At 37.7% G+C, this 23,775-nt stretch overlaps 2 protein-coding genes and 1 long non-coding RNA gene across 5 annotated transcripts in view; 2 read left to right on the forward strand and 1 right to left on the reverse strand.

The window, feature by feature from the left end:
* The window catches only part of LOC134200481 (uncharacterized), a 330,115-nt gene that overhangs the window by 174,007 nt on the left and 132,333 nt on the right, over window positions 1-23,775 (forward strand). The gene's annotated exons all lie outside the window — the stretch shown is intronic.
* Window positions 1-23,775, reverse strand: part of LOC110384750 (WD repeat-containing protein 7) — a 130,519-nt gene that overhangs the window by 54,704 nt on the left and 52,040 nt on the right. The gene's annotated exons all lie outside the window — the stretch shown is intronic.
* Window positions 13,761-16,184, forward strand: CPH3 (cuticular protein hypothetical 3). Its single transcript, NM_001173303.2, is given in 2 exon segments — window positions 13,761-13,807; window positions 15,253-16,184. Coding segments are annotated over 2 exon segments (843 nt in total). The 5' UTR covers window positions 13,761-13,795; the 3' UTR covers window positions 16,084-16,184.

A 23,775-nucleotide genomic window follows, 5' to 3' on the forward strand; every position in this document is an offset into this window, starting at 1 on the left:
ACCCTGCCTATTTTCTGCCGTGAAGCAGTAATGCGTTTCGGTTTGAAGGGTGCGGTAGCCATCTCACAGCCCGCCTGGTGTTAAGGGGTTACTGGAGCCCATAGACATCTACAACGTAAATGCGCCACCCACATTGAAATATAAGTTCTAAAGTCTCAAGTATAGTCTATAGTTTTATACTGGTGGTAAGACCTCTTGTGAGTCCGCGCGGGTAGGTACCACCACAACCCTGCCTATTTTCTGCAGTGAAGCAGTAATGCATTTGGGTTTGAAGGGTGGGGCAGCCGTTATAACTATAAGTATAGTGAGACCTTAGAGCTTATATCTCAAGGTGGGTGGCGCATTTACGGCTGTAGATGTCTATGGGCTCCAGTAACCACTTAACACCAGGTGGACTGTGTACTCGTCCACCCATCTAAGCAATAAAAACAAGTTACAACGGCTGCCCGACCCTTCAAACCGAAACGCATTACTACTTCACGGCAAAAAATAGGCAGGGTTGTGGTACCTACCCTACCGTATTTCTATATACTGGGGTAATAAATAGCAAACTTGGCTTATTGTTTCTTCGCCTATCCTATTTAACAGTATCCTACGTTAAACTCAATACAAAATGCCAACATAACTTCAACATTCACTAGAACTCGTAACATTCACGGACGGCTTTAAGGTTTTGAGATCAAAACGAAGTTCACGTATTCAAAGACAAAAGGTCTTTTGTTCGAATAGCGTTTGAAGGAAATCCGGCGTTTAATTCATCTCATAATAAAGTCTATTTTCGCTTTTACAATTACGTTTGACTTATGAAGTCGCGAATCCGATCGCGAGATTCAGAACCGTATTCTGAAGTAATAATTATGAAGTTTGAAAGAGGTTTTTTATCAGTAAACTCTACAGCGTATGGCGATCCGAAACGTCTTTTTTTTTTCCAGGAGGCAATCGCCGGACTTCCGTCTTCCACTGGGGATGGAGGGCGGAGCATGTTAGAGTCGAACTGACTAAAACCTCCTGTCGCTCAACAACCAACTTCCAAACCTCGCATGAGACAGAACTCATGAAGAGGCAGAGGGGGGAAAGTGAAGCGTTTAGTGCGGAGCACATCTCTCCCATCACCCTCCCCCTCGGGACGCCGGACCGGCGGTCGTCGGCGCCACGACCACCAGCCCTCTCGGTCGGCAGGCTATCCGGATCCGATACCTATCTTTAAAATTAACATTATTATTTCTCACCCCCACAAAGATTCTCATCATTAACGCCCCCGCAACTGGTGTAGGGAGTCCAACACTCATATAAATATTAGCCTATCCATTAAGTACGTGTATTTTCTACACGAATACCAAATTTCAAGTCAATCGGTGTCAAATGTACGGTTCAGTAGTTCTAACGGAACATCTGTAAAAACCACTGTAGATTTATACATATCACTACATAGTATAAAACAAAGTCGCTTTCTCTGTCCCTATATCTGTCCCTATGTATGCTTAAATCTTTAAAACTATGCAACGGATTTTGATGCGTTTTTTTTAATAGATACAGCGATTGAAGAGGAAGGTTTATATGTTTAATAAAGTCCATTAAATAGTGGAGAAATCATTAATAAATTAAAGTTTCCGAAGCGAAGCGAGGGCGGGTCGCTAGTATTTGTATAGATTTCTTCTGTGCGTGTGTTTGTCACTGAACTCTTCTTAGACGGCTGGACCGATTTTAATGATACTTTCTGTGTACCTTCAGGTGGATTCGAGAATGGTTTAGATTTACAAATCAGCCCGGCAGATGGCGCTGCAGTCGGTATCTAGGTTATTTATCTTTCCTAGAAATAATCTATATGGCAAAACAACGTTTGCCGGGCCAGCTAGTGTCTATGTATATTTTAAAGTAAATAACACTTCGACTTTACATAGCTAGATGGGTTAATGGCTTCTTAACGTATAAGTTTATGTATTATAGTTAGTGCCTTATTTATTAACAGACGCGCTAAATGGTGAATTTGTTTGTGTTAATTAAAAACGGATTCCTTAATCAAACATAAATACAGTCGTGAATATTTATATATTGCCGCCCTTATACGCGACCTCATAAAACATATACAGGATGTTTCGAAAGTCATATTATATCGTTTATATATGCATATTTTTAACATTTTTTGAAGTGAATCTTCTTTATTTTATTTATTTATTTATTACACTTCATGTAAAATTTACAGTGGCGGACTTAATGCGTAAGGCATTCTCTACCAGTCAACCAAAGGTAGTGCAGAGTGAATAGTGGTAGGTGCAATGAAATTTATATTAAGTTACAAATACATACACACATACATACATCCATACATACATACATCCATACATACATATAACAGTTTATACAGTATTAAAAGGAATGTATTAATAAATTCTTTAGACGCGGTGATAGTAAAATTTAATTCGCGACAGATTCGTTACGGCTAGAGAGAGCAAAGATACAATTTAGGAAGAGCGAGAGTGAGAAAATAGACAGAGCGTCTCGCGAACCATTCGTCCTTTGAGAGAGGGAAAGGACAAAGCTAGCGAAGTCGTTTCTCATATACACAACATTGTTTATTACAAGAAGAATTTTGATTTAAGTATCAAAAACGAAGAAGAATAAAACCACAATAAGTAATTTGAATTTAACGTAAACCACTATTTTAAATTATATCTTTGAGAAAAAATCCAGCAGTAGTAGAACTCATGTCTTTGGATGGGCGTCACTCATAGACGTCAGCTACTGCCTACGATTAATTACTCTCCGAAAGCCTCGTTTGAAGAAGGACATGTCATAGCGCTCGGAAAACACCGTGGAGGGGAGCTCATTTCAAAGTCGGATGGTACGTGGCAAAAAAGATCTTTGGAAACGCACTGTCGATGAACGCAGCGGTTCCAGATAATATAGATGAACTCTGCTCCAATGGCGGGAAGTGAGATGACAAAAATAGATGAGGGGATGAGGGGGATCATCTAGAATCATTCCTCAGAGCCCGACTCTCGTGACTGTGCAATTAAATAAAAAATCTACATTTTTTATTATTATTGAAAGATTACTAGTGTACTCTGGAGGATTTTCCAGTTTCACCAGAACAGGTGGGCGAGCAAAGGCTCAGCCAGGAGGGGTGAGATTTGCTAACAGGTGCCCAAGCGTCTCCGAAGAAGACCTAACACTCAAGAGCCCAACAACTCAAGAGCAGCTGCTTCGCAAGTGAATCTATAATACTATTTTTTTTATTGCTTGTGTTTCAGATTTGCTCCGGTTCTTTATTGTGCTGCTGTTTATATTGAATCTTATGTTTTTTTTAACACGGAACCAACGGCTTTAAGCTCAACAGCCAGATGTAGTATTTACAGTCAATACGAATGGAAACTTACATACCTGATAAATATAACTAAGCCACATCAAAAGAAAAAATCGCCCAAAATCTTTGATTAGGGTAAATAGGCTAAAGAAGACATGGATGGAGTGTGTGAATAATTTTTTCTTATTGCTTAGATAGGTGGACGAGCTCACAGCCCACCTGCTGTTAAGTGGTTACTGAAAGCCTATAAACATCTACAACGTAAATGCGCCACCTTGAGATATAAGTTCTAAGGTCTCAGTATAGTTACAACGGCTGCCCCACCCTTCAAACCGAAACGCATTACTACTCGTAATCGCGATCCGCTGAAAAGATCCGGCGAGAAACTCAGCGGGCTGATGTTTAGGTTAGGTTGCACGTCTTTTGCCGAGTTCGACGAGTATAATTGAATATGCAATTTCGAAAAGGGCACATCTCTGACAATGTAAAATGTTCACGAAATGAAAAGAAAAACTGATTATTTTCTAAAGCAGTGTAAAATTTAAAATATTAACTTTTGAGATATATTTTAGCGTTAATTATTAGCAATTGAAAATTACTGGAATTATTATAAAATTGATGTAGGTAAGGCCTCAAAAGTACATGTATATGAAAAACGTATCTATATATTAATACGTGAAGCAAAAACTTTGTATCCCTTTTTACGAAAATTGCGCGGACGGAGGAGTATGAAATTTTCCACACTTATAGAGAATATAGAGAAGAAGTGCACAATGCTAATATTTTTAAAAAATAATGCACAAAACATACATTAAATCAATAAAAAAAACATTACACACACTAAATACCATGTATTTGACGCACACACGCATGCATACTTTTTATTGTCAAACTTTTATTCTTGACGTCTGTGTCAAATCGAGATTAAATATTGTTTGTCTTTGTTAATATTTTTTATAGTGTAGTCTTGGCGAAATTTGTAATTATAGAAGTATAAAATACAATCATAATAGTTTACAAAGTTACAATTTCGACTACTGCGGGACCTCTAGTTTGACAAAATATGCGACATGTGCCCTTTTCGAAATTGCATATTCAATTAATCTACAGTTTCGCAGCACCCTGTACATAGCTAATTACGAGCGTGTATTTTTTTTTCTATGTCAAAACTCGATTCCCACGGTGCTCGAGACAATCAGACTCAGCCTTATTGTACGTTAATACTTAGCCTTCTTTAATAATGTGCTCTTTAATTACAAAAGCTGGCTTCTGTGCGTTGTGGGGTGTGTCGTAAGTCCGACCTTTTGCCTCGGAGCAACGTCCAAATGACGTCTTTAGTAGCGCGACTGTATGCACGTAATGATGTATATGTACGCGATGTACGCGCTGGGATTCGGGACAAATAAAACTATCTCGGAAGTAATTTTTATTTTATTGCTTAGATGGGTGGCCGAGCTCACAGCCCACCTGGTGTTAAGTGGTTAGTGGAGCCCATAGACATCTGCGACGTAAATGCGCCATCCACCTTGAGATATAAGTTCTAAGGTCTCAGTATAGTATAATGGCTGCCCCACCCTTCAAGTAGAAATAGGCAGGGTAGTGGTACCTACCCGTGCGGTCTCACAAGAGGTCCTACCACCAGTAATTACGCAAATTATAATTTTGCGGGTTTGATTTTTATTACACGATGTTGTTATTCCTTCACCGTGAAAGTCAATCGCGAACATTTCTTGAGTACGTATTTCATTAGAAACATTGGTACCCGCCGGCGGGATTCGAACACCGGTGCATCACTCAACACGAATGCACCGGGCGTCTTATCCTTTAGGCTACGACGACTTTTAGTACAAATCAAAACTCTATGAAACACCTAACTAACGCTTTAAAATTTTCAATTTAATTTATTTTTATTTTTATTTTTTTATTGCCCTTGTAGGCAGACGAGCATACAGCCCACCTGATGGTGAGTGGTTACCGTCGCCCATGGACTTCAGCAATGCCAGGGGCAGAGCCAAGCCGCTGCCTATCGCTTAATACTCTCCACAAGCCTCTTTTAAAGAAGGACATGTCATAGCGCTCGGGAAACACCGTGGAGGGGAGCTCATTCCATAGCCGGATGGTACGTGGCAAAAAAGACCTCTGGAAACGCACTGTCGATGACCGCAGTGGCTCCAGGCAGTATGGATGAACTCTACTCCGGTGGCGGGCGGTGCGATGGTAAAAACGAGATGCCGGTATCATCTCGAACAATTCCTCAGAGCACTCCCCATGGAACATACGGTACAAAATACAGAGGGAACCGAAGTCCCTCCGCAGACCCAAAGGTTCCTTCTGCCGCTTTGCTTCAGGTGATCCGTTCGCTGTTTCGCTTCGAGTAGATCCGATTACTAACTGCCTCCGTGTCATCTCTGCAACGCTTTTATAGTCGATACGACATCTCTACAATTGTCGAGAACATTCCGAACAGGTCGAGTAGTTTCGATATGTGTTTCCGCTATTTGATAATAGATAGCGTTGTACTTCTCAAGCGTTCTCGGTAAATACGAGTAAAAAGTCGTTCTTTCTGCTATTCGACGATAGATGGCGTTCCACTTATCGGCTTAAGGCTACAGCGAAGATATCTCTTATAATTTGACGATAGTTATCGTGGTATTTGAATGTCGACCATTAATCGAGCAACTAAGACTGTAATTCGTCTAAAGAAATAAAATGAAAATAATTTAGCAACAAATTTTCTCGTTTGTTCGTTGTTTTTTTTTAAATATCTCTTGGTGACTTTTAATATTTAATATGTTCGGAAACTTTGCGGAACGTAATTGGTATCGAAATGTCAATTAATAAAACAAAATAGGAAAAAAAAGTACATAAAATTTTATCGAAATCTACAAGTGTCAGCGTCACATTGTGCTCGAATTTCGATAAAGGACTGAAACTCTGGCGTATTTGTGGTTTATTGCCGAGGTCGCCCATGGACATCAGCATTGCTAGGAACACAGAAGAAACCTCTATCTATTGCTATGTTTACGTTTTTAATGACGTGAAGTACTTTTTTTTTATTGCTTAGATGAGTGGGTGAGCCCACGGCCCATCTGATGTTAAGTGGTTACCGGAGCCCATAGACATCTACAATGTAAATGCCGCCACCTACGTTGAGATATGAGTTCTAAAATCTCAGTTTTTACAGTACAACGGATGCCCCATCCTTCAAACCAAAACGCAAAACTGCTTCACGGCAGAAATAAGCATGGCGGTGACACTTAACCGTGCGGACTCACAAGACGTCCCACCACCAGTAATTGCGCAAATCATAATTTACACAAAATATAATTATAATTTTAATTTAACGAATACATTCCAGTTTTGAACTTAGAAGTTCTAAAATAAATACACTAATTTCAAAGTGAACGACAACCCTAACAAACACGGGTTACCGTAATAAGCACAATGAAAAAAAAATAACATAGGGGTGCTTCAACATATTAATTATCAATCGATACGAAAACTGAATTCCAATAACTTTATTCATCACATAAAACTGATCGAATAATCAGTCAACACTGACCGTGTATAGAACACCTAATTGTCTGGTTTGAACGTACATAGAAAGAGACAAGTGTAGGTGAACAGGGAAACGAATAATTACATTTATTACAGCGCTGATACAGTATACGACATAGGATTGGGGTAAGATAAAAGTCATCTGTTTTTTTTTACTTAACTCGTAGACTAGCTCCCGAGAACAGCCTCTGACAATGCCACTGCCCGCTTAACACAAAAGACCGAACCGCCTTGGGATACCGAATGATATGCGCTCAAAAATGGAACTCATGTTTGCTCCATGAGAGAAAGAGGCTGATGAAAAATATAGGGCATCAGACGCAACATTATATCGGTAGGAATATATTTCTCATAATTTTTTTTATTTTGTAAACTAGCTTTTGCCCGCGACTCCGTCCGCGTGGTATAGTTACTTTGGCTACGCTAAATTTTACCCCCACTTCATTTATTTACGTAGAAAGTGAAAATATTTTTGAATTATAGAATGTTAAGGAGCTATTGAAACCGCTATTTTGAAAAAATATTTATTGGTACTCCACTTTTATTGGCCTTTCCGTGGCCGTTATAATATAGCCTATAACCTTTGTCAATAGATGGACTATCTAACACTGAAAGAATTTTTCAAATCGGACCAGTAGTTCCTGAGATTAGCGCGTTCAAACTCTCCAGCTTTATAATATTAGTATAGATTTAATCTCTGATGTTCAGAAAACGGTGTTGAAATTGGATACACTAATGAAGCATACCGAAGCATTTTACCGAAAACCAAGCTTTTCGTGTGAACAAAGCGGTTTAGTATTGCAGCAAATCTATCTTGCGTTCTGCTTTGTGCGGTAGACTAGTCCAAAGGTAGAATATTTCAGTACATTTCGGTACATTAGCTCGTAACGTAGATAGTCAATGTCTGACTCTGTCATTGCTCAACGCCATATTGCCGTTGGATCCTTGCCCAAATGGTATTTGCAAAAAAATTAAAGCTCGCATTCAAATGGTAAGGACACAACTGCATACAATTTGCTATATTTATACTATGTCCATATAATTACGAAGAGTTTGGCAGCTGTGGTACTGTCATCTGTAGACCACCAAGTTCCACATACTCCGCGTGCCCCCCAGTCGCGGATAAGGGAGGTTTTGAAGTCATCGTGGCCTAATGGATAAGACGTCCGATGCATTCGTATCTAGCGATGCAATGTTATTCGAATCCCACAGGCGGGTACCAATTTTTCTAATGAAATATGTACTTGACAAATGTGTACGATTGACTTCCACGGTGAAGGAGTAACATCGTGTAATAAAAATCAAACCCCAAAATTATAATTTGCGTAATTACTGGTGGTAGGAACTCTTGTGAGTCCGCACGGGCAGGTACCACCACCCCGCCTATTTCAGCCGTGAACAGTAATGCGTTTTGGTTTGAAGGATGGGGCAGCCGTTGTAACTATACTGAGACCTTAGAATTTATATCTCAAGGTGGATGGCGCTTTTACGTTGTAGATGTCTATGAGCTCCAGTAACCATTTAACACCAGATCGGCTGTGAGCTCGTCCACCCATCTAAGCAATAAAAAATTAAAAAAGTACCACCGTCCTGCCTATTTCTACCGTGAAACAGTAATGCGTTTCGGTTTGAAGGGTGGGGAAGCCGTTGTAACTATATTAAGACCTTAGAATTTATATCTCAACGTGGATGGCTCATTTACTTTCTAGATGTCTATGGGCTCCAGTAACCATTTAACACCAGATCGGCTGTGAGCTCGTCCACCCATCTAAGCAATAAAAAAGTGTTCGACCCTTGCCCGAAAAAAAAAAGCTGCGGTACTATGAGCCGTTAAATCATTTACTCAAACTTTTCCTTTAAGGCTTACAGCACTAACCGGCGATAGATCGACTCTCCATTAACGCATATAAAGTGCGGAGCGTCGGAATATCGACTATTCCGCAGTTTTCTTTTTTTCTAATTAAATAAATACAGTTATAGTAAAAAATATGTCTCATTTGAGCAGTTTGATATATCCCTTACACATAACAGAAATAATTACGCAAATCCAGTATGTAGCAATTTAGGAAAATAATTTAGATTCTGTGCGCATTTAATTAATAAGGTACTTTTTTCCAAAAATCCTTTAGAACATTCTGCAATATATGCTCAACACAAAAAGGCTTAAAAAAAAAATCTAACAAACGCTACCCCAATCGTTTGCAAAATACAATATTTACACTGTATCGAAAACAAGAGCAACTTTATATACACATAATTTTCAAGTACATAAATAAAAGACATTTATGTATTAATTACACAAACACGTATTATTACACGTACCTATGTAGACAAGACAAGCCCGTTGACATTTCAAACGGGCACATAAAATAAGCATTAATATCCAAACGAGTATGTTTAAATAGTTCGTGTATAGTTTTCATGTTTTAGTTAAGGCTGGGCACTAGTTATAATATTATCTTATATCTTTAAACGAGCAATTCTTGTGTATTAATATATATATGTAGGATGCGAGAAATGGAACGAATGATTGTATGAAAGAGATAGGAATGTGGTATGAAAGTGTTGTGTGAGAGAGACAGTATGAATGGAAAATTAAGCTTGCTGATTGGTTCACGGGAGTGTGATAGGCTTTTTTGGGAACTATGGTGGATTCGGTTAAGACGGGAGTTTTTGGCTTATGTTTTAAATAAAACTAAAAGTGGTTTAAGATAAATATTCTTTTTATTTCTGCTGGACACCCCATCCCACATATATAATCTGAATCTCGGAAACGGCTCCAACGATTTTCATAAAATTTCGTATACAGGAGATTTCGGGGGCGATAAATCGATCTAGCTACGATTTATTTTCGGAAAATATTGTTTTATTCGTGTTTTCAATAATCAACTCTTCCCGACATCTATTAGCGAATAATAATACTATTTTTCTTAATTGAGGGCAACTAACCACTTTAAAGACACAACAAGATGGCGTTATCAAAAAAAAAACGAGCTAAGCTCGGTCATCATCTAGTAATAATTAATACGTGAAGCAAAAACTTTGTATGCCTTTTTACGAAAATTGCGCGGATGGAGGAGTATCCCCACACTTACAGAGAATATAGAATTTTTTTTAATGCATAAAATGTTCATTAAATCAATAAGAAAACATCACACACACTACCATGTATTTGACACAACACATATACTCTGCGTTTATTGTCAAACTTTTGTTATTGTTGAAAGTCTGTAGTCAAATTGAGAATAACTTAATATTATATTGTCTTTAATACTATTTATCTATAGTGTAGTTTTGGCGAAATCTGTGATTATATTAAAGAAGTCTAATAGTGTTTGACAATAGAACCATAATAATGTTTATAAAGAAAAATTCAATTAATTATAGTCGAATTTCGACTACTGCGGTAATAATAATAAAAGCCTTTATTCGGACGCAAAAAGGATATTTACAAATAATAGAGTTAAATTAACGACTCTGCCGAGTTGATGACATCGACAACTTATTCTGTTTGCCCAACTGTTTTTTTATTGCCTTTGCAGACGAGCATACGGCCCACCTGATGGTAAGTGGTCACCGTCGCTCATGGACGTCAGGGACAGAGCCAAGCCGCTGCCTACCAATGAGTACACCACAAGCCTCGTTTGAAGAACGTCTGTTACTGTTAGATTTAGATTAGTATTGGTTGTCTTGAATAATAGATTATTTTTTTATAGCGTAGTCTGGGCGAAATCTGTGATTATAGAAATATAATAATAGTCGTTTCTTAATAACAGTCATAATTTGTCAATAATAGTCTATATATATAAAAATGAATTGCTGTTCGTTAGTCTCGCTAAAACTCGAGAACGGCTGGACCGATTTGACTAAAATTTCTGGTCTTGAATTATTTGTGGAAGTCCAGAGAAGGTTTAAAAGGTAATTAATCATAAATGAAAATGCTCGGAATTAAATAAAAATAACAATTTTGTTTTCCTTTTCATGTGTCTCCCATCGGACGGATTCATTTTGTTTGTTTTAAGTTTATTTTATACAAAAGTTTAGGCCTTTTATTTATCGATTGAGGCACTATGAAGTCTGCCGGGTCAGCTAGTAGTCTATAATAATGTTCAAAGTTATAATTTCATTTAATTATAGCCGAGTTTCGACTACTCGGGGACCGCTAGTTGTAATAATATTAGGACCTTGTATAAGTACTCGCTGTTTCTTCAAAAGTGGGAATAGCTGTACCCCGTTTGTGAAATTTCGGAATGGTAACACACATGCAAGATAGCAGAGGTAGAGGGAGAAGAGGTCGACCGAAGATGACATGGTTGGAGTGTGTGAATGACGATATGAGAAAGAGCGGAGAGAGTGTTGAGCTGACGGCTGATAGAGGAGAATGAAATAGAAAAAATCGCTGTGCCGACTCCATCTAGTGGGATAAGGTGAAGAAAAAGAAGAAAGAACACACATGCAAGATAGTAGTGTATGTATCTAACCTTATTGTATCTAACCTTAAATTTCAGTGTATGGTCGTTCACTTTAGGATACACAATATGTTATTTAAATACTATATGTTACTATCCTCCTCCGTGCGTCATATTCCTCAGTGCTGAGGGTCGTGACCATTACGGAGCACTTTTGTTAGTACTATGTTCCTCAATTCATTCCTGTCCTCCGCGCAGTGATGCTGGAGTCCAAAGTCGTCTTAATCTGATCGGACCAGCGCATGGGACTACGCCCTCTAGGTCTTCTGAGATTGTTACTATAGTTGTCTGTAAGCCGATTTCCACTTCACATCTATACCGTCCACAATCTTAGCCGGTAAAATGCGGCAGATCTAACATGATACCGTTTTCCCATCTAATGCACTAAATCTATGAGTCTTAATGCTATTTTAAAAATGCTTTTTATTTATTTATAAAAATCTTGAATACCAAAGGTAGCCGTAAAAGTCCGACTTTCGATAAGAATGCATAAATAATATTGAATTGAAGCCCACAATATAATTCAAATGTGACAATAAAACGAGGCTTGTGGAGAGTATTAAGCGGTAGGCAGCGGCTTGGCTCTGCCCCTGGCATTGCTGAAGTCCATGGGAGACGGTAACCACTCACCATCAGGTAGGCCGTATGCTCGTCTGCCTACAAAGGCAATAAAAAAAAAATAAAGAAAAAATGTTGGAATTCACTACTCCCATCTAATGCACTGAATTTCTAAAATCTCCAAACAAATGTTGTTTTAAAAATTTGGTCTTCCTGGCCTAAAGGATAAGACGTCCGGTGCATTCGTATGTAGCGATGCACCGGTGTTCGAATCCCGCAGGCGGGTACCAATTTTTTCTAATGAACCACGTACTTAACAAATGTTCACGATTTACCACCACCCCGCCCATTTCTGCCGTGAAACAGTAATGCATTTCGGTTTTAAGGATGGGGCAGTCGTTGTAACTATACTGAGACCTTAGAACTCATATCTCAATCACTTAACACCAGGTGGGCTGTGAGCTGGTCCACCCATGTAAGCAATAAAAACAAATTCATTTTTAATTTATATAAATCTTTAATACCAAACGTAGGTAGCCCTAAAACAGACTATCGATAAGAATGCATAAATAATATTGAAGACTATATTATTATAAGGCTTGACCATACCCTTGTCTAGATTCTAGATAATTGGTCCAGTTCAAACCATATACCTAATTATATACCAAGCCCGAAGATACGAGAACTGGTCTAAGAACACGCATTACTTCAGTTTCAGTTTTCTTTTGTTTAAAATAAGTTAAGATCAGAAAAAGATTCAACAGGGTTGTCGAATTGAAAACGCAATTAACTTAATTAAAATATAACTAGATGATGACCAGTTTTTTTTTTGATAACGCCATCTTGTTGTGTCTTTAAAGCGGTTAGTTGCCCTCAGTTAAGAAAAATAGTATTATTATTCGCCAATAGATGTCGGGAAGAGTTGATTATTGAAAACACGAATAAAACAGTCGGTAACTATCCGGGAAATAGGTGATCGTCGCGCCCGGTTTTTTCCCTCTTGGTCTTGACGCAGACACTCCGGGTCTCAGGAAAACAAATAATGGCTAATTCTGATTATCCTAGTAAGGATAACGGATCAAACTGTTAAAATATTGATTTGTTATCGGTCCTTGATAAGTATGCCAAATTTCGAGTTAATCAGACGTTTTGAAGGTGGTCAAAATCATGTTCGAAGATTCCGTTACATACTAACATCCGTATGAAGCTAATAAAAGCGTATTAAAATGAAGAAAACGAAAATACTACACATCGAAAAAGAAGTTTCGATGGGTGTACGAGCTCACAGCCCACCTGGTGTTAAGTGGTTACTGGAGCCCATGGACATCTACAACGTAAATGCGCCACCCACCTTGAGATATAAGTTCTAAGGTCTCAGTATAGTTACAACGGCTGCCCCACTCTTCAAACCGAAATGCATTACTGCTTCACAGCAGAAATAGGCAGGGCGGTGGTACCTACCCGCGCGGACTCACAAGAGGTCCTACCACCAGTAAATTGCACGCACACCGTTTTTTTTTTGTTAACGGATGCTTCGATTGAGGCAGTAAAAATATTTTCAAAATTTGTTAGCTTTGAACTTAAATCGCACATAAATCGCAATTGCGAAATTATTTATCGTGCGTAGATAAACATTTTCACAACGACGTTTATTCCTATAACTATCAAAAATAACGAAAATTTATTAAAAATAAAGTATACGTAGCAGCCCTGAACGTTAAACGTCAAAACCAGACCGCTTCCTGCATTCCCGCCATCTTGAGATCGACTTATTTTTTTCGTTCGAAGCAACGACCATCCATTACATACAGCCAGGTTTATATACAAAGTTGATGAGCCGGTATAAATACGAAGCGAAGGTTGATGAGAGCGATCAGTAGCTCTCGGGGTTTACAAGAACAGCAAGATGAGATTTCTGGTTAGTTGGTTATTATTGAAAAAAGTTTAATAATAATAATAAAAATAAAAGTGAAGTGTACATTTTAGGACTATTTTTCTAGGACGGTTTAAGAGTTCCTTGTGCTCAGTGTTTATAACAGTGTCAATATTAATGTAGAAGGTTTTACCAGGAAAACGAACATAAAATCCCCGATGTTTAGTTTATCGATTGAGATAATGTACTATAGAAATTTTGTGATCTTTAGATTCTTTAAACATTATTTTTCTGCTATCCAGAAAGTATTGGCGTCTTTTTTTTAATTTGGCGTTACTATTATCTGATGCCAGCCGAAGTGCATGGACTGTCTATGGTCCAAAACAAATATTATTGGTTATATTAATAAATAACGGTGGTATTGTGAGCTTGAATGGTGACTCCATCCTGTCAAATTTGGTAGTGAAGAAATTGTGCGTTCCAATTTGAAGGGTTTCAACCCTTCTAAAACGCAATTGAGGCTATGAGTCTTGTCTCAAAGTCAGTGGTGGAATCCAAATTGTTATCTCCACTCCGTTACCCGTTTTACTATTGGACGTGCCATGAGCATGTTCACTTATTTAGACAAAAAAAGAAACAAAACTAAAAGCTTTATTCGAACTATTTTTACGGCGTAATCTCACTATACTCTTTAATTTTGATAGTATTATTTTTGACTTTTACGCATACTTTATATTTATAATAAAAGTAGTTTTAATTATGTCTAAAACTCCCGAAAATCAAGGAAATTTGCCAAAAAATAAAACATTCACTGATTTTTGGGGCAGTAACACTGAAGTTTTAATCTTAGCTATGAACCCCTGTAGAGATCTTCCAACATCAGTTTAAGAAAAAAAAAAACGTATTTTTGATCGATTTTCTTTTTTATAAAAATATATATTTTAAAAGTAATTTAAACCAAAATCACGAAACATTTAATTAGATTGATTTAAAAATATATAATAACCTAAACTAACCAAACAGTGGAGGTGACATAAGTAATTAAGTAACCAATTAGGAGTGAGATAAAGAAAATTAATAGATTGCTGAAAATACGCCTCACTACAAAACGCCCGATACAAAAATATGAATCAGTTCTTGACGTTATAATAATATCCAATTAATTCCTAGACCTAGAGCGTGTCTTTGTCAAAGCGTAAATTATACATTATTCATTTGTAATAAAGGTCAAATTGTTGTCAGGTTTGTGCAATTATACATTTTTATTGTTATGTGGAATTGTGCAGAAAGGGACCAAGAAATTTGGGGCTTATCTAGTATCATGTGTTCAGAATACATAAGTAAAGAATAGTATACGTATTGACCTTGAGACAATGAGGTAAAATTCATAGTGACCAGAAATACCTTCGACTTCGCACTATTTAACCGCTTTAAATATACCTAGTGATTGGTTATATACAACTGCCTAAAAAATTTTTTTTCTCATACAGATTGTTTCCGCCTTAGTGGCCTGCGTTGCAGCCGCACCTTCCCATCTGGTGCCATTCCCAGCCGTGGCGTACCACGCTGTGGCCATCCCAGCTGTTGTTCCCACTCTATCACCTGGAGACATTCAAGCTGCAGCGATCGACGCCCAGGTCAAGGCCGCTGATCTCGCCCAAGCGGCGGCCGACAAAGCCATCGCAATCAATGAACAAAACGCAGAAAATTACAACGTCAAAGCCGTCGTGAACACTAATCTAGCTCAGGAACAGGCTGTCGATGGTGTTTGGGCAGTTGAGGATAAGAAATGGCAAGCCCTGGACGCTCTCAAAACAGCTGAAGCGCAATTAGACGGTGCAGTGGCTAGTCAGGCTGTACAGCTAGCTAAGAGCGCCGTAGGAGCCGCACCTTACGTTGTAGCACCAGTATTCCCGGTCGTTTACCCGGGAATTGCGTCGCCGGCCATCAAAAGCATCGCCACCCAGCCACCGGTAGAAGAAGTCAAGACCGTCGCGGACGTAGAAGCCAGTGCTAAAGCCGAGGAGGGTCCCGCTGAATTGGAAGTCGGGAAAGTTGAGGGGAACACCGATTCGGTTGCCGTTGAAGCGAAAAGCGCGAGTGAGGCCGCAGAGTCTTCGGCCATTCAAAGCGCTGCCAAAACATCGGCCGTTGAAAGTGATGCGCAGACTTCAGGTGTGTTAGGCGCTGGACATATTTCAACCATTCAAGGAGCCATAGCCACCAAGACTAATTATCCCACCATACCTCTGGTCGGACCTGCGTTCTTAGCTCATCCTCAAGTGCCTTTGGTGTTTGCTGTCGCATCACCGTCTTGGTAAAGATCAAGCGATGTAGATTTAAAGTTAGTACTGTGATCGGATCGGATTGTGTGATCAGAAATTGTGTCCCGAAAACTTTTTGAATAAAATTTGATTTGATCTTAACCGCTTCAGATGTTTCTTTTCGTATCCTTAACATATTGTCATTACGGATCGGTGTTTTAGGTACCACAAGCACCGGTCACCATCCTCGTCGAACCCGTCGCTTGCGACGAAGGGCTCGACGAGCGAATTAACCCACAGACACAGAGCGCTGAGTTTCTCTCCGAATCTTCTCAGTGGGTCGCGTTTCCGATCCTGTGGTAGATTCTGCGAAGCACTGCTCTTGCTAGGGCCAGTGTTAGCAGCACTCTGGTTTGAGCCCAGTGAGTTCACCTACATATTAGGGTGAAGCTGAAATAGCCTCTCAAAGCTATCAGCATAGGTAGGAAGAAAAAAAAATAACATATCTTATGGTAGCTTTAAATGTAAATTCCTATAATTAAATGAGCTATTCTATTTGCTTAGGTTGAACGTTGTTCGTCCTTCTGTCACGCTGATTTAGAAAGTATGAACTAATATGTTCATTTATAACTTCCACACTTAATAAATGACAACTAGTGGTCCCGCAGCAGTCGAAATTCGACTATAATTAATTGAAATTATAAGTTTGAACTTTAATAGTAATATTAAAGATAAACAATAATAACCTATTCTCAATTTGACAACAGACTTTAAGCAATAACAAAAGTTTGACAATAAACAAAGAGTATATTATGTGTGTATGTCAAATACATGGTAGTGTGTGTAATGTTTTCTTTATTGATTTAATGTATCTTTTAGGCATTATTAAAAAAAAATATTAGCATTATACAGTTCTTCTCTATATTCTCTATAAGTGTGGAAAATTCCATACTCCTCCGTCCGCGCAATTTTCGTAAAAAGGGATACAATGTTTTTGATTCACGTATTAATATATAGATAATGATAACTGGGAACAAATCACGCACGGTCATCTGAGCCCTAATTAAGATTGCCTGTGTTATGTATACCAGAGACTGCCATACATACTTATATACGTTTAAATATATACATACCGAGATAAAGAGCAAACAGAAAACCTGTTCATCACACAATGTTTGCTCGATGCGAGAATCGAACCCACGACCCTTGACGGAACAGTCAGGGGAATTAATTATTGCACCACCGGATCAGTCAATTCTTAATTACTTAATTTGATTCCTTCCACACATTTAATACGTAATATTTAATGAAGTTACATGTAACAGGTTATATTTAAGATTTTTCCTTTTTACTAGTACACGTTTTTTTACAGTAAAATCATTTTTTCTTACACATTTTTTTACTCAAATTTATTAAAATTTATTTTCAATTTTTTAGTTGGATTGTCTATAAAAGCGTATTTTGTTAGTTTTTCTTAAACTATTATTTACTTAACCGTTCTTCGCCATTTTCCTTTTCTCCGTCATTCTCTTCTTCTTTTCTTTCCGTTTCCTCTCTCTCACTCACATCTTAACGCTCCGCTCCACACGCTTTTCATACGTTCCGTTCTTAGCAATCTTACATTATAATATATATACGACGCAGATTTAAGATCATAGATGAAGACAAGTGTCCAGTTAACAAAAGCGTGTTTGAGTATTTTGATATATCGTTTAATGGATTTTGGGTATCAGAAATAACAAATTTGGCACGCTAATACCAGTTGCAAAAGTTGTTTTTTTATCATCAGGAGTAGGCGCTCACTATTAACTAAGTGCCTGATTTAATTCTATAGCAAGTGCATTCATTGGGGTTTCTAAGCTTGATTTATTTTTATTTTATTTTTATTTTTTTATTGCCTAGATGTGTGGACGAGCTCACAGCCCACCTGGTGTTAAGTGGTTACTGGAACCCATAGACATCTACAACGTAAATGCGCCACACACCTTGAGATATAAGTTCTAAGGTCTCAGTATAGTCACAACGGCTGCCCCGCCCTTCAAACCGAAACGCATTACTGTTTCACGGCAGAAATAGGCGGGGCGGTGGTACCTACCCGTGCGGACTCACAAGAGATCCTACCACCAGTAATTACGCAAATTATAATTTTGCGGGTTTGATTTTTATTACACGATGTTATTCCTTCACCGTGTGAAAGTCAATCGTGAACAATTGTTAAGTACGTATTTCATTAGAAAAATTGGTACCCGCCAGCGAGATTCGAACACCGTTGCATCGCTATATATAGCGATCGTATACGAATGCACCGGACGTCTTGTCCTTTAGGCCACGACGACTTCAAACGACTTGATTTAGGGTTTTTATTGTAGATTAACTTTAGTTTTATCACTCTTCTTTGTAATTTGTTCATAGCTTCGACACTCTTGGTGGTAGGACCTCTTGTGAGTCCGCACGGGTACCACCACCCTGCCTATTTCTAGCGTGAAGCAGTAACGCGTTTCGGTTTGAAGGGTGGGGCAGCCGTTGTAACTATACTGAGACCTTAGAACTTATATCTCAAGGTGGTTGGCGCATTTACGTTGTAGATGTCTATGGGCTCCAGTAACCACTTAACACCAGGTGGACTGTGAGCTCGTCAACCCATCTAAGCAATAAAAAAAATAAAAAAACTTAATTTTTCAGAGTACGCTCCTTTCTACTAAGCTCTTCATGGTGCATCATTTGGTGTATCATCAACCGATTTCAAATAAAGACGTATATTGGTTTCGATCCGAGACCTATTTTTTTTCTTGTTATTTTTGAGTCCGTGAATAACATCTTTCATTCTTCAAATCTAAACGCTGCCCTGCTTCTTTCGTTAAAGATATTGTCTCAAAATATAATCGCTATATATATATATAAATGAATTGCTGTTCGTTAGTCTCGCTAAAACTCTAGAACGGCTGGACCGATTTGGCTAATTTTGGTCTTGAATTATTTGTGGAAATCCAGAGAAGGTTTAAAAGGTAAGATAAATATGAAAATGCTCGAAATTAAATAAAAATAACAATTAAACTCAGTGGGCTGCGGTCGTCACGCGAGAGCTTTTCGGCTTTTAAGCGTACAATAAACCAACAATTTACCGGTTTCCTTTGAAAGATCGCAGAATCACTTGAAGATCAATAGCTCGTGCCCCCGAAAGAGAAGTCAAGTATCTCTGTCCTTTTCCCCCAATTTATTACGGATAGACTCAATATACATTCGTTTTTCACTTGCAATTAACAAATTCTTCAAGGCTTGATATTAGTTTTTTTTTTTTTTTAAATCAACAAATGGTTTATTCATTACTTTATCTAGAACAAGACCCGTTAACCTTTAACGCGCACCCGTTGTACTATGCCAATAATGACATCTGTTTATACAGCATGTTGTACTTTACAATTAGAGAAAATTAAATTATTCTTTGATTGAGTGACTTACATACATACTTCTTTTTATATTTTATTTATTGCTTAGGAAGGTGGACGAGCTCACGGTTCTCCTGGAGTTAAGTGGTTACCGGAGCCCATAGACATCTACAACGTAAATGCGCCACCCACCTCGAGATATAAGTTCTAAGGTCTCAATATAGTTACGACGGCTACCCCACCCTTCGAACCGAAACGCATTACTGCTTCACGGCGGAAATAGACGGGGTGGTGGTACCTACCCGTGCGGACTCCCAAGAGGTCCTACCACCAGTGATTACGCAAATTATAATTTTGCGGGTTTTGATTTTTATTACACGATGTTATTACAATATTACAATAGGAGAAAATTAAATTATTTTTTGATTGATTGAGTTATATACATTCTTCTTTTTATATTTTATTTATTGCTTAGGTAGGTGGACGAGCTCCCGGCCCATCTGGAATTAAATGATTACCGGAGCCCATAGACATCTACAACAACATAAACGCCGCCACCCACCTTGAGATATAAGTTCTAAAGTCTCAAGTATAGTTACAACGGCTGCTCCGCCCTTCAAACCGAAACGCATTACTGCTTCACGGCAGAAATAGGCAGGGCGGTGGTACCTACCCGTGCGGACTCACAAGAGGTCCTACCACCAGTGTGTGACCACACTAATATAACTATAAAGACTAGAGGTCCCGCAGTAGTCGAAATTCGACTACAATTAATTGGAATTGTAAGTTTGTACACTATTATGATTGTATTTTATACTTCTATAATCACAAATTTCGCCAAGGCTACACACTATAAAAAATATTAACAAAGACAAACAATATTTAATCTATTCTCAATTTGACAACAGACGTCAAGAACAAAAAGTTTCACAATAAATAGAATGCATGCGTGGTTGCGACAAATACATGGTATGTAGTGTGTGTAATGTTTTCTTTATTGATTTAATGTATCTTTTATGCATTATTTAAAAAAAATATTAGCATTCTGCCCTCCTTCTTTATATTCTCTATAAGTGTGGCAAATTTCATACCCCTCCGTCCGCGCAATTTTCGTAAAAAAAGGGATACAAAGTTTTTGCTTCACCTATTAATATATAGATACTAATAGCTGAAAATGAAACACCCTGTATGTGGATACGTAAAAATCAACGAGTACTAGATGCGAATTACCAAGGGTAGTGAGATTAATGTAACCAGTCCAGTATCTCGCTATCGATGCCCAGAAACGAGACAACAAAGAATTCACGCAGACATATACAAATCGTTAATGCCAATCGAGAAATGTCGTTTTTTTATTGCCTAGATGGGTGGACGAGCTCACAGCCCACCTGGTGTTAAGTGGTTACTGGAGCCCATAGACAACTACAACGTAGATGCGCCACCCACCTTGAGACATAAGTTCTAAGGTCTCAGTATAGTTACAACGGCTGTCCCGCCCTTCAAACCGAAACGCATTACTGCTTCACGGTAGAAATAGGCAGGGTGGTGGTACCCACCCGCGCGGACTCACAAGAGGTCCTACCACCAGTAATTACGCATATTATAATTTTGCGGGTTTGAAAATAACAAACTAACTAAATAACGTTCCAAAGTCGTAAATCTTTTGTTCCCCCTTAGAAAACAACAACTCTTTAGCCATTCGTTTAAATCAAATATCGCATTAAACAAATTCTATATTCATAAAACTAGTATTATATATTATTCATTAAATTTCCCTATTACGTTCGACACCTACGGTAATTCGATATAATTGCAATTCTGTACCGAAGGTCACTTCACTAATTAGTGTTGCGGCACCGTATCGATAGAATTGTGCACGATAAAAACGAGCACTAAAACAAATATACTTGATTAATGAAGGGAAAACGTACTCAAATCGATTCCTAAGTTTCGTACTCCTTGCTAAGGTCAAGGCCTGCGTCTCAAAAGCCTCGAGGACACGATAGCCGGAAACGATATTACGACGATTTGTCGTCACAATTATTTATAAAGCACGATAACAATAAAGATTTACTATGTGCAGAGAACAAAAGAACAATGCTTGAAGCCAAAACTGGAATAAGTCTTTTGCATAATGTAACACCTAATTCATTTAAACCAGCTAAGCAACATTATACATACTAGTGGTCCGCCGGTAGTCGAAATTAGACTACAATTAATTGAAATTATAAGTTTGTACACTATTATGATTCTATTGTCAAAGACTATTTATTATCAGAGACTATTATCGCAGATTTCGCCAAGACTACACTTTAGACAATATTAATAAAGAAAAACAACATTTAAATCTTTTAAGGGATTTTATGAACTGAGACCTTTAGGTCAAGTCTTCTTTTTATTTATATTCTTATTTTTATGAAAAATGATATTATGGAGTGAAATGAAATGAAGATGATATGGGATGAAATATAATCTCAGTAAAATGGTGGTGGTCATTTACTAAGATTATTTCAGTTAACTTTTTGTATCCCGAGAAGTTACGTCCAGCGGCTTTGTTTCATTTTCCCACATTTGTGCACTTTCACATATATTAAACAGTTAATAAACCACCGTTATTACACATTTAAACCCGAAGAAACACTAAATAGACAAAATAAAACAAATCACACAACTTCACTCCCTGCGTTCCCGCCAAAAAGTCCACATTTAAATCTATTCTCAATTTGACCACAGACTATAAGTAATAAGAAAAATTTGACAATAAACAAATACCGTAAAATGGGGCGATTAGGGACAAATTCCAACTTTATGAGCAATTTTAAGGTAGTTGTTGATGTATATAATGCTATATCAGGATCAAAATGATTGAGTCTTGGGGGCATCTTTGTTGTCTAATTTAAAATGATGCAACTAGCATTCCAGTTTAAGCAAAAAATGCAAAAATAGGTGTAATCCCTATTTACCCGAAAATTGCGGTTAATTGGGACGAAATGAGAAATTTGCTAGGGTTGGCACTACTTTTATTTTTATATATAGTTTTCAATTTATTTATTTATTTAGTTGCACCAACAAAATGATCATCAATAAAAAAAACTGACAAAAGTACATGACAGACATCACCTCAATTATAGGTGCAATCGACAGTGCTGATATTTCTATCTGGGTTAAGAGATTAGGTGTGTCGGTTATTCCATGGATTAATCAGATGAATACCCCACTCTGAACAAATATTAAATATTTTATTATGTATTACTTAGACATTTTTGTCCACCTTGAGATTTCATTAATCTTGTTACATTTCTCTGCAAAATCAACTTACTTAGGTATATTAAATTGCTTATCTATTTCAAATAAAGACTTATTCCCAATTTCGCTTCGAATAAACCAGATTTTTACCAACAAATTTAAAAAATATTGTTATAACTACATAGACAACCCTACAAACCTGTACCTATTTATACTTAGGTCGTTTCCATTTCACGTATTCTCATCCCAATTGACCCCTTTTTCGTTGTTATTTGTACCTAAGACGTCCCCAATATCCCCAAAAACAACAGATTTTTACATGTATTTTTATTTAATCAAATACATTAAAACCAATAACAACTGAGACTTACTTTTAATATATATGCTGGTTCAAACACTAAATAACGTTTATAAATCATAGTCGTCTTCTATTATTATCAAATAAATAAAAGAGAGCAAAGTTTCTAGCACTAAAATAATTACCACCACAGGAAGTTAATTTGAAACGCGATTTTTTATAAGTTAGCAGCTATTATCATGCATATTCAGAGTTGTTTTGTGAACTTTCAACATTCTACTATTAAACTACAAAAAATGGAAGATTTTGAAACGAATATAAAACTTATATTGAGCGTCGAAAGATTTTCCCGGTTTTTTCCCGATTCGCCTCTCAATCCCTAATCGCCCCATTTTACCGGTACCTAATATGCATGCGTGTGTGCTTCAAATACATTGTAGTGTACGTAATGTTTTTTTTATTGATTTAATGTATTTTTTATGCATAATTAAAAAAAGAATTGACATTCAGCATTCCTTCTCTATATTCTCTATAAGTGTGGGAAATTTCATACTCCTCCGTCGGTGTAATATTCGTAAAAAGGGGTATAAAGTTTTTGCTTCAGGTATAGATATCGCTTCAGCGTGTTCACACTACGTGGACATATTTTGATGCCTCGTGATATTTGATTTTAAAAAGCAGTTACTAAAGACAATTTTCTCCTAGGAGATTTTCGGCCTCTCAAGCTCTATGAGCCAGTGCTCCGCTAGAGTCTACCACCGAATTGGAATTGCGACACTCTGAGAAGATCCGACGAGGAACTCAGTAGATTATCCTTCC

Source organism: Bombyx mori, chromosome 2, assembly GCF_030269925.1.
Source record: "Bombyx mori chromosome 2, ASM3026992v2".
Lineage (NCBI taxonomy): Eukaryota > Metazoa > Arthropoda > Insecta > Lepidoptera > Bombycidae > Bombyx > Bombyx mori.